General features: G+C 37.5%; 1 protein-coding gene across 5 annotated transcripts in view; it reads right to left on the bottom strand.

Annotated features, from left to right (window-relative positions):
• LOC150093183 (phospholipid-transporting ATPase IF-like) overlaps nucleotides 1-15,787 on the bottom strand; it is a 799,705-nt gene that overhangs the window by 183,230 nt on the left and 600,688 nt on the right. For all 5 annotated transcript variants that reach the window (XM_090413774.1, XM_090413776.1, XM_090413778.1 and 2 more), the window contains one exon: nucleotides 9,847-9,985. In XM_090413774.1, coding sequence (XP_090269900.1) covers nucleotides 9,847-9,985 — 139 coding nt within the window. The remainder of the gene's footprint in view (nucleotides 1-9,846; nucleotides 9,986-15,787) is intronic.

Genomic DNA, 15,787 nt, shown 5'->3' with positions numbered 1-15,787 from the left:
ACCGTAGTCTTGGATCCTCCTTTATGCAGTGGAACTATTTTCCCCTCTTTCCACACCTTCGGGACTAAACCAGACCCAGACTCAGATTAAACAACATGGTCAAGGGCACAGATAATTCTTTAGCTGCTTCACATAAGATCCGTGCTGGTATACCATCCAATCACTGATATGCTGATCGGTCGGTAATTTGCAACCGTAGTCTTGGATCCTCCTTTATGCAGTGGAACTATTTTCCCCTCTTTCCACACCTTCGGGACTAAACCAGACCCAGACTCAGATTAAACAACATGGTCAAGGGCACAGATAATTCTTTAGCTGCTTCACATAAGATCCGTGCTGGTATACCATCCAATCACTGATATGCTGATCGGTCGGTAATTTGCAACCGTAGTCTTGGATCCTCCTTTATGGAGTGGAACTATTTTCCCCTCTTTCCACACCTTCGGGACTAAACCAGACCCAGACTCAGATTAAACAACATGGTCAAGGGCACAGATAATTCTTTAGCTGCTTCACATAAGATCCGTGCTGGTATACCATCCAATCCCACAGATGTATTCACATTAAGGTTCTGTAATAGACTATTCACTTCCATTTCATTCATCACAATTCCCGTATAAACTAATGGTTCCTTCATTTTTTCAATGTCACCACCTGGATGATATACTTTTGCAAAGTGCGCACTCAGCACTCTAACACATTATAGCTGTGGTTGTTGTTAAGATGTATTTCATTAAGGATGATTTCTTTCAATTCTGTTTTGCCAAAATTCTTAAGAAATACAACATCTGGACTTCATTCACTCCTCTTCTGAAACTCCGTTCCTTGCTAAGTAGGCCCAAAAAAAGACATGACAACCTTAAATATCCTGACGTTTACCAAATTTGGTGCAACTGTGATAAGCCTTATTTTGGCCAAATGGAGCAATACATCGAATTATGTCTTGAAGAACATAAAAGAGACGTCACATATGGCAGAACAAGAGCTAGTGCTTTGTCGAACCATGTTCTGAATTCTGCTAACACTAATAAGGAAAACAGTTTATTCAGTCTTATGGGACAAATCTGAAAATATCTTTTGCTGCTATGATGAACTAGAAAGAAGAATTGTGGAATTGAAAGAAATCATCCTTAATGAAATACATCTTAACAACAATCTCAGCTATAATCTCTCAGACTGGCATTGTGCAGCCATCCAACTTTGGAGTTCATGTGATTTTGAACGTAAGTGCATACCCAACAATGAGCAGATACAGAGAATAGCTTCAAATGTTGAAAGTTTATTTTCCACTTGGTTGGTGAGAGTAGCTAAAAAGAGGTATGAACAGCAGTTAGCTAATGAAGCTAAAAAGAATCCTAGGGAGTTCTTTCGATATGTAGCCAGCAAAAGAAAGAATGATTATGGAAGGATGACATTGATTGGAGGAAATGGTATAAAGACAGCTGTTGCAGACTGTGTGGTGGAGCAAGCTACCAACACTCCTATCCTAGTATCTCCTATAATGCAAAACACAGCTCCTTGCGGATATGTCTATTGTTATGCATTAAGGGAAGGGCCACTACCCAGACCGGTTTCGACCTTTATTGAGGTCTCTTCAGTGGGAGCCAGGCCCAAGTCGAGATATCAGGCAGAAGCATTTGCAGGTCACAGGTGGAGATGACCTGCAAATGCTTCTGCCTGATATCTCGACTTGGGCCTGGCTCCCACTGAAGAGATGTTGGAAAGGGTCCAAAGGCGACTGACTAAGGTAGTTTCTGACCTATGGAATGTCGAGTATGAGGAAAGATTGAAAAGATGTAATTTGCAGAGTCTAGTGGAGAGAAGGAAGAGGGGAGATATGATAGAGACCTACAAGTTGGTAAGGGGTTGTTATAGGATCAATGGTGGAGAAGTTCTACAGAGAATAGTGGGAGATCAGGGGAGAACCAGAGGTCATCCCTGGAAACTGTATAAAGAGGGTGTGAGTAGGGGAGTGAGAGGCAGGTTTTTTTCGTGCAGAGTTGTGAATGATTGGAATGCCTTGCCTGAGAGTGTGGTGTCTGCAAAGAGTTTGAATGTGTTTAAGACCCGGTATGATGAGATGTGTGTGAGATAAAAGGACCTCCTAGATGAGTCTTTGACTTCATGAGGTCTTGTTTAATAATAATAATAATAATAATAATAATATATACTGCATTAAAGAAAATAGCACCATCATAGTGTATGCTACATACTGTCTAAAACTAATTAGCCAGTCTAGTCTGACCTACTGTGTAAATTAAATAAATTAATAAAAATAACAAATAATTAACTACATCAGCCAATATAAAAAATTCTTATTATTGACATATAGTGATTATATTTAGCCTGAAGTCTTAAAATTTTTTTGCTATCCCATTGGTATAGCAAAAAAATGATAAATAAATGAGGTTTATTTATCAAACAAATGAAGTTCATATCTTAATGAAGATACCTTGTGAACTTTCAAGTAGCCAAGAGCTGATGTTTTGTCAACAAAGATTAGTGTTACTGTAGTTTGGTACTCTAGGCAATGAGTATTGTTGTTAGGATTACATATGTCTTAACCATCATTATTGTTTAAATTTGGCTGTTTTATGAAAGTCTTACATGCCTCTTTAAAATTTTCCTTCATATCATGTTCTTGTTTGGTGATAGAATTGTATGCCTTTCCAATGAATACTATGGAATACTCCAGAGCATGATTGGAAAGGTGCCTGTAGTTCCATAGTTCCATAGAAACAGACAGTATTTTTTGTTCTTTGTTTTTTCTGATACCCACTATGAATCCAGATTAATCTAAGAAGATTACATGTACTTCATGTAATCTTTTAATTACATGAAGTACTGTTCTCATGCGCAGAATATGATATATTCTGTGCATGAGAGGGGAGGGGGATCCTTGGACATGGTGAATAAATGTTTAGATTTTATAGAAGGTATAAAAGCAGTTTTAATGTCATACATCCTTAAATTTCTATTTACTTTTTCAGACAGACCTTTAATCTAGGGGAAAGATATAACTTTGATGAAATCACTGTTGTTGTTTTGGTGTATCATCTTTTTTGTTCAACATAACCTGAAAGAATGGGAGAGACAGGGGAAACAGAGGAAGCTGGAGAAAGTTGAGAAAATGTGGAAGTGCAGATAGAGAGATGAGAGAAAGTGAGGGAGTGAGGAGAGAGAGATTGGAAGCAGAAAGAGTCATAGATGCTAGTGAGAAAAGGATGAATGAACTTGTTTGGAATATCATGTATGGAGATTTTACAATTTGGTATATACAGAGCCGAGTGCCAAAGAAGTGCTTGCTGGGTGGAATGATAGAACGTGTGGCAATGCAGTGACGAGGAGTGAAAATGTAGAGGAGATGATAGTAATGGTTGGTAAGAATGATCTGAGAGGCAGCATGAATCATGGAGCATGAGATTTGAGGTTGATGTTAGACATAGTATACAGCAGAAATATGTCCAAAGAAAGATAGTGAGTGTGTGTTGCCCTGGAATGATAATGCAGAGCGGAGAAGAGCAGGATGACAAATGAGATGATAACGAGAAGGTGTAGGAGGAGAGGTCTGGAATATGTGAATACATGATGCATAAAGAACATCTGAGGATAGAAGAGAGAGAGAGAGAGAGAGAGAGAAAGAGAGAGAGATGCCTACAAATTATGAATTACATTTGAATGTAGAACAATGCAGGCATTTGGAGAGACCGTTGTTTTCTGGTTAAGTGGTATGTCAAGGATGTGGGGAAAGTGGCTTGAGAAATGAGAGGGTATACACTATATTGCAGAGCCAGGTGGAGAATGACGGGAGTAATAATGGCTATAAGAATTCTGGCAATGCACTCGTTTTTCTTTATGTAAATGCTAGGAGCATTAGGAATAAAGGGAATAGTTTTTGATTCACTCAATCTCTGCAAAGATTGTTGGTATCAGTGAAACTTGGTTAACTGAGGAGAATGTTCTGACAGGTATTGAAATCAAAAGATATATTTTGGCAGGATAGGGAAACATGGTGGAGTGTTACTCAGGATAAGAGATGAAATGGATGTAGAATCACAATGGAGATGACACTAAGATTCTCCGCCCTGAGAGGGCATAACTCATCTCTTATCATGAGTAACACTCCACTCTACATTTACCTCCAATTCTTACCAAAATATACTATACCCTTCGATCTTTATCCTTGTCAGAACATCCTCTTCAGTAAACCAAGTTTCACTGATACCAACAATCTTTGCAGAGATTAAGTGAATCAATGTCACAAACTCATTCCCTTTATTCCTAATGCTCCTAGCATTTGTATAAAGAAAAACTAGTGCATTCCCAGTATTCTTATAGACATTATTACTTCCCTCATACTCCACCTGGCTCTACAATATAATGTATACCCTCTCACTCTCAAATTACTATCCCCACATGAAGCCATACTTGCTATGACAATTTCCTGCTATATAATTCGACATAAATTCCTTCTGCCTTGATACACCTTTAAATGCTTATTCATCCTATAAATCAGGACTACATGGTCACTCTCACCAACTGAGGGCAAATATATCACAGTGATAATCAGATCCTCTGATACTATGAGCAAATCTAAAACTCTTGATCCTCATGTTCCCTCCACCTCAAGTTGCCTAAATCCAAAAATTCAGTCCCCTTAACAGTCAATGATGCTTCCTCTTCCCAGTTTATATGGCTATAGTTGAAATCCCCATCATAATTGCTCACACTTGCCAAAGTATGCCTAAACAATTCCTGCTCATCATATACGTTCAAAGCATATGGTGTGAGATAGTTTATAAGACAAGATTTTTGTGGGATGTTGCTATAGTCCAGGGAATGGTGATGAGCAGGAAATGTTTAGGCAAATTAGATTAGCAAGTGCCAAGTGAGTGATTATTATGGGGGACTTGAACTACAGCAATATAAACTGGGCAGAGGAGAGAGAATTCACTACTAAGGGAATTGAATATTTGAATTTCTTGAAGGACACTTTTCTTAGGCAGTATGGAAAATGAGAATCAAGAGCTTTGGATTTGGTCATAGCATCAGAGGATCTGACTGTGATTGAGATATCATATTTTCCCAGTTGGTGAGAGAGACCATGTAGTCCTAACTTAGAGGATGAATAGCCATGTAGAGGCATCAAAGCAAAAGCAAGTTATGCAGAATTATAAGGCAGGCAACTATCATAGATTTAGAAACCAATTTGCAATAGTACAACGGATGAAAGAATTTGAAAAAAGAGAGGTCAAGTAGTGCATGGGAGACTTAAGAAAACATTACTGACAGCAATGGCAGATTGTACACCTCAAATGAAGATAAAGCAAATTGGAGTCAAATGAACGAAAAGAGAAATTAAACAGGGATTGCTGATGAAAAAGGCATTATGGAAGACATATATCCCAAGGAGTTTTTTTTTTTTTTTTTTTTTTTTTTTTTTTGTTGTGCTGTGATTTAGGAGGAAAAATGACAGTGGATGGATTATCTTGCTGGATGGAGATGGAACTTGGGTGACCAATACAAATAACATAGTTGCCCTATTTATTGATCAGTTCCATCCAGGTACAGCAGGCTTTATTCCTAGAAGGGTAATGATTGGTGAAGTGTTATAAGTGAATGAAGAGGATATATATCTGAATGCTGAGTATGCTAAATGACAGTAAGGCAGGTGGACTAGATGGAATTTTGCCCTGTGTTTTAAGGGAATGTTCTGTGGAACTGAGCTTGCCATTAACTTGGCTGTTTAATGAAAGTCTAGTAATGGAACCAGTTCCTTAAGAGCAGAATTAGGATAAGATAATGCCATTGCGTAAAGGTGGTGGTAGAATGGAGGTATCAAACAATAGTCTTGTTTGTATTTCTTCTTTAGATGCTAAGATTTTGGAGAAACAGGCAAGAACTTATATACAAAATTGGGCAGATGAGAAAAGATTATTTATATAGGCAAGCATTTGTTAAGGGTTTACCTTTTACAATAAAGTATCAAGAGCAGTGGATGAGGTCGCAGCATATGCTTCTTATGTTTATTTATTTATTTTATTTTTTTGAGATTTTTCAGAGACATTTGATAGGGTGCCATATGACAAGTTGCTTTTTAAGTTTCAACACATGGGTCTGGATATAATAGATAGTATTAGTAACTGCCTATCTGACAGATATCAGAGAGTTGGGGGAGCAGTATCAGGAAGTAGGAAGGTTACAAGTGGAGTTCCTCAGCATTCGGTACTGGGACCATCTTTATGTCACTGATATTGTCACAGGACTACAGGGAGATATTCAGTTGTTTGCAGATGATGTGAAGCTTGGAGGGGATTAGTAACAATACTGATGTTTTGGCTCTTCAAGAGGATATTTGAATAAGCTGGAAAAGTGGGTAAATGAATGAATGAGGATGTCAGTCTAATGCAGATAATGTGAAGTTTTGAAAATTTATGATCCACAAATAGATGCTTCATACTCACTGGAAGAAATGCAGGCAGTAAGGGATCTCTAAGGTGATTGTAGATAGAAATATGAAGTTTGCAGGACATATTCCAAAAGGTTGTGAAAACATCTTAGAGAATTGCTGCAATATTGAGAAGGACACTGACCACAGGGTATAAAAGGATGGTAGTCCCATTGAATATAACTCTGATCAGATCATATCTGAATTTCTGTGCTCAAATCTGGTCACCTGGATTTGAAGTAACCTTAGAGAGGGTGAAGAGAAAGATAACAAAAATGATATCAGGACTGTATGATAAGTTTTAAAAGAGGTAAACAGTGAGTAGACATATCGGTACACAATAAATAACGGAAAAAACTCACATAGAAAGATTATTTATTAGTATAATTTTCACCTGTGTGTCACAGGCATCATCAGAAAGAAGACTCATACAGGCCATTATATCCATGCGGAATCTCATCACCATCCCAGTCAAAAGGCAGGAACTATTAAAACACTGGTTCATCGGGCCCACTCCTTTTGTTCTACAGACGATCTTTTACAGAAAGAACTACAATACACAACTTCTTCCTTTCTATCTAATGGTTATAAGAATTGCTTCATTGAAAGAACTTTGAGTAGTTTTAATATGTCTTCCTCTTCAAACACAGAGGAAATAACGTGCATTACTATCCCTTATGTACAAGGCATCAGTGAACGTATAGCAAAAGTTTTAAAACCACTGAATATTTTTGTTGCCTTTCGACCGTTTAGAAAAATCTCCACCTTTCTCACTTCTAAGGACAAGCTTCCACATCTTAATCATCCAGGTGTCTACCAGATTCCATGCTCTTGTGGATTATCTTATTTCGGACAAACGGGAAGATCTGCCTCTATTCGGCTAGAAGAACAGCAATCATATATTGAATACTTTAAATCTGAAAAGTCTGGACTTTCTGAACATGCCATCTTCACTAGACACAGAGTTCATTGGAGAAAGACAAGAGTTCTTCACAAAAGTCAGTTTCTCATGGAACGCCTTTATAAAGAAACATGTGAAACTCTACTTCATTCTCCTAACTTAAACAGATCCGATGGCTTACGTCTGTCCCCTTTATGGGAGATAGTACTTTACAAATCAGCTAATCTTTCCTAACTTTTTATTGTATTAATTTTTTTTTTTTTAGGAAAGTTATTGACCTTTTTAGTTATCTTACACCAGGTACTTAGGTGGCGCTTTTTGGAATTGTCAGTTAGTGTTTAATTTTGAGCTTAATGTACTGAGGATGCCTGTGACACACAGGCGAAAATTATACTAATAAATAATCTTTCTAAGTGAGTTTTTTCCGTTATTTATTGTGTAAGGACTGTATGATGTTGATAATTAGGATTAGACTGAGGGCATGCAGACTGCAGAGTTTGATGAATAGAAGACACAGGGAGGATATGATTGAAATATTTAAGCTGATGAAGGGTTATTATCCGATTAACACTGAGAAGCTTTTTCATATAGAAGAATGAGGGGAAGGAACAAAGACAAGAGGCCATCCATGGAAGTTACAAAAGGAAATAGTAAATAAAATGGTAAGAAGTAAGTTTTTTGCATGAAGAATGGTAGGAGAATGGAATGTACTGCCTTAGAGAGTGGTGAAAGTGCAAACTGTGGATGAGTTTATGGAGTTGCACGATATCTTGCACTGACTAGTGCCGACCTTTCATGATAAGTCCTGTGACTCCATGGAAGTCCAGAATATTATTATTAGTGTGTGACACCTCTAAGGAGTCCAAGGACTTTAAATGGGAGGGCACTCCACTCTACTCCACAACAAACATCTCTCTGTCTCCCCTCCTGCTTAATTCTTCACCTACATACACCAATACTACTACCATCAACACCATCTGCCACCCATCCTCACCACCACTAACAACAGTATTGTTTGTCTGTAAACTGCCAAAATCAGCATGTGTTCTCATGGTCGATTTACCTGTATGTGGGAAAACCCTATTTTTTCTCCGTGAAACTAGGGTTTCACGGAGAAAAAATCCTGCTACCTACCTCCATATGAGATCGGCTAACTCACCTTCAATTTAAAAAGCAATAAAAAGCCCATATAAAGATTGCTCTCATCATGATGAGAATCAAATCTAGGTCTTTTCCAATTTACATTGTTCTTCCAATTGTGCTATAGAGGATTAATAATTATAATACTAATATCATAGCATTTCTTTTTAATTATATCTGTTTCTTAAAAAGGTGGATATAATCAACTGTAGTTCTGTTGTGAGTTTTCATTGGAGGTAATCATTTCTGCTTTCTTTTTGAGATTATTTATTATCCCTAGTTTTTGAAATGGGTGGTGATGGGAGTCTATATGTACAAACTTACCTGTATGCTTAGGCTTGCTTTATGTGCTAAATAAGAGATAGCCCAATCGAAGACAAACTACAAGTGTATCCAAGAATGGCAAGAAGTTTTATTTTTCTATTTCTGTCATGAATTATATGCATTTGTGTTGTTTAGTGGCTGAGAAAAGCATTCAAGGTTAGTGGCCATATTACAAATACATCATTGGCATATCTATGGCAAACACCTTATATTTTAAATTTGCAAATTCAAGAACTTTCTGCAGGAATGTTTACATAAAGACGTCTTTCACAAGAAGTAACCAGAGCAGAGTACAGGGGCAAAAAAGAGAGCCATAATTTTAGGCAGAAATTTGTTACAAAGGAGGACTGTCACTGACATGGAGGACAATTGTAGAGCGGTCAGTGATGCAAAAGCTAAGAGATGCTGGTTATCTAGAACATAGTCTTTAAATTTTGGTAACAAAGTGTTGACTGATTTTAATGTAGAAGAGGGAAAGACCTAACACCTCCTTTAGTGCTGCAGCTACTAATTTTTTGGTTAGTAATATGTGAGACTGTCATTCTTATCACTACCAGTCTCAGTGATATGTTATTCTTGTGGATTGTGGGGAGCCCATAGATTCTTGATGTTCTTAAATATTATGGTATTAATTTTTTTGCAACCTTAGAAGACCAAGAAGTAACTGCTTGATTTTGTTTCTGATTCTTTTTATGAGATTGTAGTTGAGAGCTGTGTATGTACTGATATCAGATACCAGTAAGTTTATTTTTTGCAGATAATCTTTTCTATTTTACAAATCTATCATGTTACCTTGGTTGGCTTTTGTAATGACTAATTTCTTATTCATTTTGAGTGACTTCACTGCTGCCTTGTCTTGTTCCTAGAATGTGTTCCAATGTTTTTTAATAAACCAATTGCTTATTTTAATTTTGTCCATATAACAACTTTACTTTGTTATATGGACAACTATTTTACTTATATTTCACTATATTTCACTTATGGATGACACCTTTTTCCTTCATAAATTACATGTTAAATGTTAAGTACTTACCATACCATTTGCCAGAAGCGGGATATCACTGCTCCACAAAAGTAAAAATCCAAAGAAGTTCACAACAGAGTGCCATAATCCTTGTATTATCCATTTCAAAAATTGAGATATGCTCAAACGAGCATTACGAGATAATTTCCTAAAATTGAATTTGAAAAAATAAAGACCAATGCAACTTACATCTCATGCTAGAGCTGTATAACAGTTATGTAATATTACTAGATTCCTCAGTACAACCATTCCTTATTTATGATACAATATGCTTATAATTGTTACACTATGGGTGTTCCTCAACTGATAATAATATACTTTATATAGATTATACACATTTTATGCATTAGATTTTGTATAACTTTTGGGTACATAGTTATTATTTCATCTGTTAAGATCAACATTTTAAAAAATGTTCTAAAAGTTCCTACAGAATCATGTGATGGAAGCAACACGAATTAAAGGGTGCTGAATTTGGTGGTATCTGCAGAAGATGTAAATATCATGAATAAGGCAAAACCCATTATAACTTACATTATCATCCTAATTTGACCATATGATATCAAATTGTTTACAAACATGGTAGATACAAGCCACACACAATGTTTGCATGGAGGTTAAACTAAAGGACCTGTATGGCACTCTTTGATGTAGCTATGTGATCACATCACAGTTTGGGAAAGCTGGTTTCTTTTTTGAGGATCACCAGAATTCCCTCTTCTGGATAGCATCACACCAAACAAGAGAACAACATGCTAAGGCAGAGAGAGCAGAGTGAAATTAATAGTGTTAGAAGTTGTACAGATGAAAGGTATCAGCCTTAAATAGAAAAGGATAATATAGTTTTTCAGGAGTGAAAATGTTATTGATGTGATGTGCTTATTCCAAAAAAAAAAAGGATAGAGGTATAAATCAGACCAAGAAAAGAGACCTGAGGTAGTATCATAGGAAATGAAGTGTGATCTTTCTTGTGTGAAATTAGACAGGACTGTATTGTAATAATTGAAGTTGACAAGGCTGTCCTCACTTCACTGAAATATAGCAAGGAGATCAAAACTTAATACACTGATTATGGACAATCTTGTGTCTTGGATATTTCAGCATTGCAAGATTTGAGAAATGAAAAAGAGGAAGCACAGGATCTCGTGGCATGTTATTATAGGTCTGGAAATTGATCATAACAACTGTAAGGTGTTTAAACAATTTGTTTAGTGCATAAAAGGCTAAAGGGAGAGTTTAATTATGAGAATATGAATTGGAAAGAGGAGACAGTATATGGAACTAGAGGGAGAAAAGTGGCTGAAGCTTGAATTTGAATTTATTAATGTTAACACATGGTACAGATGCATAGATATAGCACAATACAAGATAATATTGTATTATCTTGTATAGATAATACAATATTATAAATTGATAATATTGATAATAAAATTGATAATAAAAGAGTGATACATGTGTTAAGATGAACATTTGAAGTGTCAAGTGTTAAGATGAACATTTAAAAAAAAAATTTCATCTTAACAGTTCTTGCAGTATGTTTATTTTAGAGCATGTGATGGAAGTAACATCAATTAACCCACCTATCGATGGTTGCTGAAAATGATCAGAGATACGAATTGGAATGTAACCAATTTAATTACAGTTGAAGTAACTAAGGTCAAGGACAGTGTATCATGTTTGTTAGCTGTGTGTATGTGTGTGTGTGTGTTCTGCTAAGAATTTGTTTTGTATGATTAAAAAACCTAGACCTTTTGAGAGAAAAACTCTGCCATCTGCATGAGAATGAGACAAGGCTGAGAAGGCCTTATAAAGATTCTTTGCATCTTGTATGTGATTGAAACCCAAGTTTTCCAACCAAAAGGGCATGGCTATTACAGAACAAGTCCCAGAGGTTCACTGGTGATTAGTGAAGGCTCCACAGTCAGCTTATATAAATATCACAATTATTATGACCAGCAGTATGTTAAAACATTAAATTCAATCCAAACGATTTGGTATGAATACATGGATGTTGATTACCACTCATTACAAACTCATTACCACTCATGTTTAGTGGCGAAAACAAATATCTAAAGCTAAAATTAACTAATTAAATTTATTTATGTAATTAGATTATTAAGCCAATATTTTAGCTCAGTCACAAATGCAACCGTCTGCAAGGTTAGCCTAGTGGCTATGCACTTCGCAACCATATGCCTGGTGAAGGAGTGTCCTAGGTTCGATTCCCGTCGGTGACATGAGGAGCTGAAGGATCTTCCTCAGCCATAGGATTACTTGGTTGTTGAGGAACACACTGACATCCAGAGATAAAGAGGTTATTATTCCCCTTTATAAAGCATTGATACTTCCACATTTGGATTACTGTGCTCAGGTCTGGTCACCTGGATTCCTTGGAGATGAGGAGGCTGTGGAGAGGGTTCAGAGAAGAGTGACCAAGTTGGTGAGTGATATAAAAAATGCTCCCTACATTGATAGATTGAGAGCTTGTGGATTGCAGAGATTGGTTGATAGGCGAAGAAGAGGGGATATGATAGAAACATTCAAATTACTAAAAGGTTTTTATAGGATTGATGCAGGGGAAATGTTTCAGCTGTGTGATAGTGATGGAAGAACAAGAGGTCATCTCTGGAAATTAAAGAAGAGTGTGGTTAACAAAGGTGTCAGAACAAGGTTTTTTGCCTGGAGGGTGGTGAATGAGTGGAATTCATTGCCTGACTTTGTTGTGAGCTCTTCATCTGTAAATGAATTCAAGAAGAGATATGACAGATATTGTTTTGCTAGCTTGGGTCTCCCGCGATGAGTCTACTGACTCCATGGAGATACCCGTAATAATAATAATAATAATAGCCAAGTTAGCCAGTCTTGGGCATGGACAGCAGGGTTTTTTCCCCAGTTTATTCTGGGATTTTTCATCCCGCAAAGCAGGCAAACTGGCCTTGACAACTCAACACTACAGGCCGTAGGATACACCGGGGCATAAGGCTGACCACCTTATCCTGTAAACGGAGTGAGGTCCAATGATCAATGGACCCTCGACACCGCAAGGTAAAAGAGGGTATAAGGAAGATGATGACAAATGCAACCTCATTGGCATAAAGACATATACTAAGCAGTTGTGTGCAGGTACACCAGATTGAGTGTAAAAGGCTGGTTTCTACAGTCCTAACTGGCATCCTCTATGGTGTGGTCATGGATTCCTGCTGAAGGTCTCAAAATGATACTGTCATCCCCATTTTTGACACTGTAATGTACCAAATTGGTTTAAGTTTGTAAAATGTTGTAGTGCTGTGGAAGATTCTAGAAATTATCTCTCTGATTGGGTATCAGAAAGTTGTATATATGGGGTGTGGTATCCCGAAAGAGGAAGGTCACTAGTGTTGTACCGCAGGGGTCAGTTTTGGGGCCATTATTGTTCAATTTATATGTTAACGATAGTGGAGGGATGGGTTTAACTAGTGATATGCAGCTGTCTGCAGATGATGCAAAACTGGAGAGACCTATGCAGAGTCAATTTATCAACCTTTATTAAGGTCTCTTCAGTGCTTTGCATTATGGGATACTAAGGCAAGTGATGTGAAGCTTAGCTTCCTTATATGAGTTGGCCCCCATCCTGAAAATACTTCAGGCACAAACTTTGTTTGCTTACACTTGGATAAAGGATTAAACTAAGTATATAATTTCTTGGTATCTTTAATTTATAGTATAACCAAGTAAAAAAAAACTTCCAACAACCTTTCTCTAATCCAGAGTAAACTAATAATAAGGTATGACACCTTTTGGCAACTCGTATATGAAAATATGACTTCTGCATTACTTCAACCTTGGTAACACCTTTGGGTCTGACTCCCACTGACGAGACCTTAATAAAGGTCGAAACCGGTTTGGATCTGGCTCTGGGTGGGGCCACCACTGAGATTATGGCTCTGCTTGGTGGTGGGGTGACCCTGCCACTAGGTACAGCCAATGCTGAGAAGTTCTTCTCGGTGACGGCGTGAGCCTGTTACTGAGTGGAACAACGCTGAGTTGGGCGATCTTTCGGGATCGTCTTATTTTTAGAGCCCACTTCACCTATACAAAGCTTGAAACTGGTCTGGATAGTGACCCTTCCCATAATGAATAGCATTATACATGTCCGCAAGGAGATGTGATTTGCATTATGGGATACTAAGGCAAGTGATGTGAAGTCTTAGCTTCCTTATATGAGTTGCCCCAGTCCTGAAAATACTTCAGGCACAAACTTGGATAAAGGATTAAACCAAGCATATAATTTCTTGGTATCTTTAATTTATAGTATAACTAAGTGAAAAAACTTCCAACAAACTGTCAGTTCAATATTGAAAAGTGCAAGGTTTTGAGATTTGGTAAGCAATATGGGGGAACTTTAATGGAAGTAGAGGAGATGAGAGATCTAGGAGTGATGGTGGACAAGGATCTGAAATTCAGGGGCCACATTGCACAAGTTGTGAAGACGTCACATCAGATAATGGCAATGATGCAGAGGACTCTGACGTGCAATGGAATCATAAGGCCTTGATCTGGCCTCATGTGGATTATTGTGCACAGATTTGGTTGCCGGATTTTCACAGTGATGAGGATATGTTGGAAAGGAGCCAGAGAAGATTCACAAAGGTGATTAGTGGTCTTTGGAATGTGAAATACAAGGACAGATTAAGAGAATGTGAGTTGCAGAGCCTCGTGAATAGGAGAAAGGGGGAGATGTGATTGAGACATATAAGTTAGTGGGGTTGTTATCAGGTCGACATGGAAGAGATTTTTCATAGAATGGGAGAGGGGATGGATAGAACAAGAGGCCATTGCTGGAAACTGTATAAGAAAGGTGTGTGTGCAGCGGAGTAGGGTCTTTGCATGGAGAGTGGTTGGTGAGTGGAATGCATTGCATGAGTGTTGTGGGTGTAGACACATTGAATCAGTTTAAAGCATGGTTGGATGAGCATTGTGTCCAATAGTGTGTACCTCCCACGATGAGTATAATAAATTCAGTTTAATCCTTTATCCAAGTGTGTGCAAACAAAGTTTGCACCTGAAAGTATCTTCAGGACTGTGATAAGGACTGAGTGTGATAAGTAGTGTGATGGAGCCAAATTTATTTAAGTTTGGAGAATGTTGTAGCACTCTGTGATTTAAATCTATATGTGTAAAATTTGGTTATCTGTATCCATTGGCATGTTCTACCATCCTGGAACAGCTGTAGTGCAGATGATGAATAAAACATATAGAACACACGCAAAAAAAAAAAAAAAAACCATTTTCATCTCCTACATCCAGGGCTACAGGACTGGGGTAAGGTGGTACAACACCGGGCGAATCCTTGCAGAGGTGGAGTAAGCTACCAACACTCCTATCTCAGTATCTCCCATAATGCAAAACACATCTCCTTGCAGATATGTATAATGCTATGCATTAAGGGAGGGGTTACTACCCAGACTAGTTTCGACCTTTATTGAGGCCTCTTCAGTGGGAGCCAGGCCCAAGTGGAGATACCAAGGCAGAAGCATTAGCAAGGTCATCTCCTCCTATAGGAGCTGCCAAACGGTGTGCCACCTTTTTATTAAATTACTCTGGATTTAGAGAAAGATGTTGAAAGTTTATTTTTCACTTGGTCAGACTATAATAAATTTAGATAATCCTTTATCCAAGTGTGTGCAAACAAAGTTTGCACCTGAAAGTATCTTCAGGACTGGGGTAAGGTGGTAAAATGGTAAACTTTCAACATTTCATGATGAGTCTCTGACTCCATAGAGTTCAGAAGTTAATAATAATATTAATAATTTAAATCTGTTTCAGTATAAGAGGAAGGTTTTTATTCATTGATCTATATCCATGCATGGTTTGTCACCACAAAATGGCTACAATGCCCAGGATGGACTTTTCTATGGGTTTGTCTATTCCATGTGTCCAAGAGCAAGGGATAGTATATCCCAATTGGTTC

Source organism: Typopeltis vanoorti, chromosome 24 (genome assembly GCF_054136105.1).
Source record: "Typopeltis vanoorti isolate ZY-2024b chromosome 24, IOZ_Tvanoo_1.0, whole genome shotgun sequence".
Lineage (NCBI taxonomy): Eukaryota > Metazoa > Arthropoda > Arachnida > Uropygi > Thelyphonidae > Typopeltis > Typopeltis vanoorti.
The sequence above is the reverse complement of the archived record's forward strand: the minus strand, read 5'-3'. Positions and strand labels throughout refer to the sequence as shown.